Source organism: Bidens hawaiensis, unplaced genomic scaffold (assembly GCF_021521415.1).
Source record: "Bidens hawaiensis isolate Kalapana, Puna unplaced genomic scaffold, B.hawaiensis_p1.1 tig00042447_1, whole genome shotgun sequence".
NCBI classification, from domain to species: Eukaryota; Viridiplantae; Streptophyta; class Magnoliopsida; order Asterales; family Asteraceae; genus Bidens; species Bidens hawaiensis.
In genome coordinates, this window is record NW_027497526.1 from 7,714 (window position 1) to 13,099 (window position 5,386).

The 5,386-nt window shown below is 37.5% G+C and overlaps 1 protein-coding gene across 1 annotated transcript; it reads left to right on the top strand.

Moving 5' to 3' along the window:
- The first annotated feature begins 289 nt into the window (after positions 1–289).
- On the top strand, positions 290–2,637 carry LOC143593649 (metacaspase-1-like). The gene is made up of 5 exons (XM_077073217.1): positions 290–677; positions 1,162–1,492; positions 1,746–1,857; positions 1,944–2,111; positions 2,569–2,637. Exons 1-5 carry the CDS (start codon positions 296–298, stop codon positions 2,626–2,628), a joined length of 1,053 nt encoding a protein of 350 aa, XP_076929332.1. The 5' UTR covers positions 290–295; the 3' UTR covers positions 2,629–2,637.
- Positions 2,638–5,386: the final 2,749 nt, after the last annotated feature.

Consider the following 5,386-nt stretch of genomic DNA (forward strand, 5'->3'; position numbering starts at 1 on the left):
TGTGTTCTCTTTTCATTGATTTTCGATAAACATGCAGTCTACATACGTAAGTTTTTAGTCAACATGGCTACACTAGAATAAATCATCTCAACCGAAAGAAGTTTTCAAATGTGAATCTGGTTCTTCCATTTACTTTGTGAATACCAAATGAATCCATTCCTTAGTCCTTGCAAAGAGTCATACAAATGGCTAAATGGACTATATAAATAGAACACACACCTCCAAACTAGTTACCATCCACACATTCATTCTACCTTAGATAAAACAACTCTAAGCCACCTAGAAAAAAAAAACCATGGCAACAACAACGAGACGGTGCAACGCATGTGAAAGAACCTTTATTCAGATGTCGGGATCACAATACGAATTGTGTCCCAGGTGCCAAGCCGTCCACGTTTTCAAAGAAAAAATCAAGCCCCGTGTTCTCTTTCAAGTCGGGCGGTTTCTCAATGCAGCTGCAAGCCAGTATCAACAGCAGTCGGCTCAGCTGCCACCGAACAGATCATTCCAGCAGCAATTGTCTCAGAAATATGGCAGGAAAAGGGCGGTGTTATGTGGTATCACCTACAATAACCACATAAAGAAACTTGAAGCTAGTGTTCATAATGTCAGGAGCATGCATCAGTTACTAGTTAACAAATTGGGCTTTCCAGATGCTTCCATCCTTGTCCTTACTGGTAATTCTGTAACTTCGGTCCGAAAAAAAAATGGCATGAAAAATAATGAATTTGGATCTCGAACTTTTGGTCTGAATTTAATGATTAATTGATTATTACAAGTGCCTAAAGATATTGGGCAATACAATTTGTTGGCCTTTATAAATTAATTAACACTAAAAAAATTATAATTCATAAATTGAGTAGGGTTCAGCGTGTCGTACACGGAACCTCTTTAGCTCCAAGGTCCCAAAGCTTTGTTTTTTAGTAGGATTGGCTTTGCTATTCAAAAGGGGGTTGCGGCGCAACTTGTTGCCCGTTTGCCTGCCACTTTATTGTAATCATTTTGTAGTAGCTGAATAGTCGGAAAAAAAGGATTTTAATTTTAAAAAAAAATTCATAAATTCGATAACAAAAGTTGGTCTTTCTCAGTTTTATGGGTTTGATTTCTGTTATATTTGTCTGTTCGGTGTTCTTGCTAATTAGTGATTAACATTTGATGTAGAAGAGGAATCGGATCGCTACAGGATCCCAACAAAGCGCAACATACAAGCAGCTTTACGGTGGCTAGTCCAGGGTTGCCAACCCGGGGACTCATTGTTCTTCTACTATGCAGGCCATGCATCCCAAATTCAGGATGAAGATGGAGATGAGGTTGATGGGTATGATGAAGCATTGTGCCCTCTTGACTATAAAGTGGCTGGAACAATTCTAGATGATGAAATCAATGCCACCATTGTAGCACCACTGCCTTGCGGTGTAACACTTCATAGTGTCGTCGACACTTGCTTCAGCGGAACCCTTCTAGATCTACCTTTTCTTTGCAAGATCAACTGGTCAGTAGGAATTCTACAAAAAAAAAAAATAAATAAAAAAAATAAAAATAAAAATAAATTGTTTGGTGAAATTTAATTTTTGTTTATAATAATTGAGAATTGAAAACCTGATCTCTTTATATAAAGAGATTACAATGAAATTTTATACTGAAGGTCGATTAGCAAACAAGCTTAAAAATAAATGATGAATCAAATCATAATAACTATAACAGATAATAAACTCGGTTAACACACCTATGATCCTTTCAAGCAGGGATGGACTCTATAAGTGGGAAGAACACCAACTTACAAATAAAGGAACCCGTGGCGGAAAGGCGGTGTGCATTAGTGCCTGTGCAGATGACCACATCTCAGCAGATACATCAGTAAGCACACTCATACATGTCTTCGCGTGCATATCACTCAAAAACCACTTTTTATTTAATCCATATTTGTTTTAATATTTTTGCAGGTTTTCACAGGCCGGGCTATAGGCGCGTTGACTTTTAGCTTCATCCAAACTATTGAAAATGAAAGCAAGCTGACATATGGAATGTTACTTTCCTCTATGCGGAAAAAAGTTAACTATGCTCAACAAGTGGTTGGTCGATTTATGCCACGCGCATCTTCTATGCCGCAGGTACCTCATCATTTTGAATCCTTAACTTGAGTTATCTATGTGTTCTTAATTTGGACACAAATAATTAGATCTACTTATAATTATACGATTTTTAAATAATGAGTTCACGATCTCCTTGACGAGAACTTAATTCTCAATTAAGGAGCTTTTTATCCAATCAGCCTTTAAAAAAAGGAATAATTTGTTAAAAGTGGAATAATTTGTTAAAAAGGGGTCTATACACCTTGATCCAAAATGATTGTTAGCACCTTTAGTTGTATTTTACTCCCAACTCCTATACGCATTAAACTGCTAAGTACGAACACCACTTTTGTAAGTATGAAAATATTATATATACACCAACAAGTGTAGTAAAACTGAACCATTTGTATATATTTTTACTTTATTCACCCTTATAAATGCGAATGGCTTCAAAGCTTTTGCTATGTGCTTACATTTTTAAGTTTGGTGTTTGTAGGAGCCTCAGCTATCCTCTTCCACAAGATTTGAGATTTACTCAGAGCCAGTTATATTCTAGAGAACGCATCTAGCGGGTGTTAGCTACAATGAATGGTTTATAAAGTAGAAGAATAAAAAAAGTCATTCATCGACACGAAATAAGCGTCAAAAATCATTATTAAAAGTCAAAAGTTATCACTATAAGTAATAATCAGTCACAAAGTTTTACTTTGAAAAAGAAGTTTAGAGTAATGACCTATGATAGTGACACAAAAAGAGTGGAATCGGATTTTAAATCCTTTTTCGAAATAAATTTTGATAAAGAAAAAGTGTAAAAAAACACAAAACATTAACTTTTGAGACCCTTTCTAAAAGTATAACTAATTAAAAACACAAATGCAGTGACAATTTTAGTGTGTTACCAATGTCACTTTCCTTTGTGGTGGAATGTAGTGGTCGTGAGAACTTGTCGCGTTAACATCTAAGATAAGCTTTGTAATAACGCCCATAATCTAAATTGTAATTCAAATATTGGAATGTGAAAGTGAGTTACAATATTATTATTGCTGTCTTGTTTTATGTAATTGTATAAAATTCAACGAGATAAAATAATCACTTGATAACTAACATGCTAGATGTGTTTTAACTAAAAAGTAATTGGTGAACTCTTTTTTACATAAATGATCAAAAGTAATCTAGTGGGCGTTTATTTAAATAAAAACTGAGTTTACAACATTAATAAGTGTTTAGAATTAAATTAAATCTGGCATTTCAAGCTTTTGTATGTTAATCTAAGGTTTGGCATTGAAGAAATAAGTTGATTTTAGCCAAGATGACCCAAACTGTGAATTTAGTGACTAGTTACATTAGTCAACAATAGATAATGAATTTGAAGTGTTTAAAATATTTGAGAAGTGCCTTAAAACTAAAAATTTAATTTGGTGTGCATGGGTATAAAACTTATTTTGGTGATTTGGGTGCCAACATGCCAATTATGGTAGAAAAGGATGGTTCTGTGCAACTATAGTGGAATCGGATTTTAAACCTTTTTCGAAACAAATTATGATAAAGAAAAAGTGTATAAAAGTAAAAACTTGAACTTTTTGAGTTTCTTTTTCAAAAGTGTAACTACAAACAATTTTTCGTCACTAATTTCACTTTCCTTTGAAGTGGTTGATGACGGGGTAGCTCAAAGTCTGGTAAAATGGCTTTCACACATTAACGTTAAAAAAGTTAGAATGTTAAAAGGTTCGTTTTCCCGCCCAATTAAGGAAAACAAATACATGTACTGTAAAAGCACGTAACAGTAACACGTCAAATCACCGTTCACATCATCCCTCAGCCGTAAAAGAGGCATATGCTCAGAAAAGTATTATTATTATATATTATTAACTGCATGTCAAAAGCTTCCTGTGCATAAAACGGTCAACCCTCTACCAAACAAGAGGTAAACTAGTTTATCCACCAGACAAAAGGCTTACATTCCTTTCTCTATAAAAGGATATAACTCAGCCATAACAAAGACACACCAGATCTGGGAGTTTAACATATACTCTCTGATCTTCTCTTCTTCCTGGAGAAGCTTGCACTTTGCATGCTTCTTTCTTACTCCAAAAACTACATAGCTTCACTAAGAACCCGCATCCAAAAACCGGTTCCAACATCTCGGTCTTGGATCCTTAGTGAACTATATCAAATAACAACTAAACTAGTGAACCTCTCTCTACGTTTTGCAAACGTAGAGGGACCGGCGACCTGCGTTAGGTTAACCGGAACCCTTGAAACCTGTTAGCCTAACCAGTCTATTCATTATCATTGGTCTTATAATTGTTGTAGCAACAAGTTGACGCCCACCGTGGGGCTACGCCGCTTACTTTATCTTAAAGACCAGTAGTGTAGCTCCATTTTCATCAAAGTCATCATGTCGGAAAGTGAATCTCCCGAAGAAGTTGATCAAGTGTCAAAAACACCGACACCAAATGCTAGCCCTAAAATTCCGGCTGCGACCAAGCCTTTTTCCACTCCGGGAGGTACTTCGACGAGATCTTTGTTCCTCGAGTTTTCACCTTTCCGAACTCCAACCACTTCACGATCCGGAGTTCCTTCTCCTCACATAAGAACCTCAAACATCCCGGAGCGTGTCGATTTGACACCAGAAGGGGTATCACAACATTTCTTACAACTAAGACATCTTCATAACCAACACGTGAGCCAAGAAAGAGAAAAGGGGATAAGAATAAGGCTGGATTACGACGATCCGGAACCCTCACTGTCACTCGGACACCCACCTCCCCCTTTAACCAGCTCACGGCCGGCTGCTTCTCATTCAGAAGTTGGTTCAAGTGTGACCTGCCAACCTTTTAACCCAACTCCTTATGCCTACGGGAGGCCAAGCCCAACAGCCTTCCCTTTGTTCACTTCACAACCCCCCGGGCATGAAACTACTCTCGACCAAATATGGCAGTCACCAGCTTCAAGTGTTCCTCCTCCTACAGCCACCACATGGGAGCAGGCCATGGCGGCCTTGCCCTTGGCTCAAAGTGCAGCAATGAGAACCCACATGGGAACAAACCAAATAGCAGCAACTACTGAAAAGCCTTCAAGGCTTTAACCTCATGACTCAGATGATGGCTCAAATGATGGCACACTTCCCTTGGACCCAGCTCATCAACCAAGCGTTGTTTACTCACCAAGGAACAACAAGTCATAATCTCGCTACAAGGGCAGAAGAAGACCTTGCAAAGCCCTATAAGCCCGGTAACCTATCTTGTTTCTCTCAACAAATTGCCGATTATGACTCTCAAACGAAAATCAAGATGCCATCCCATACAAAAACA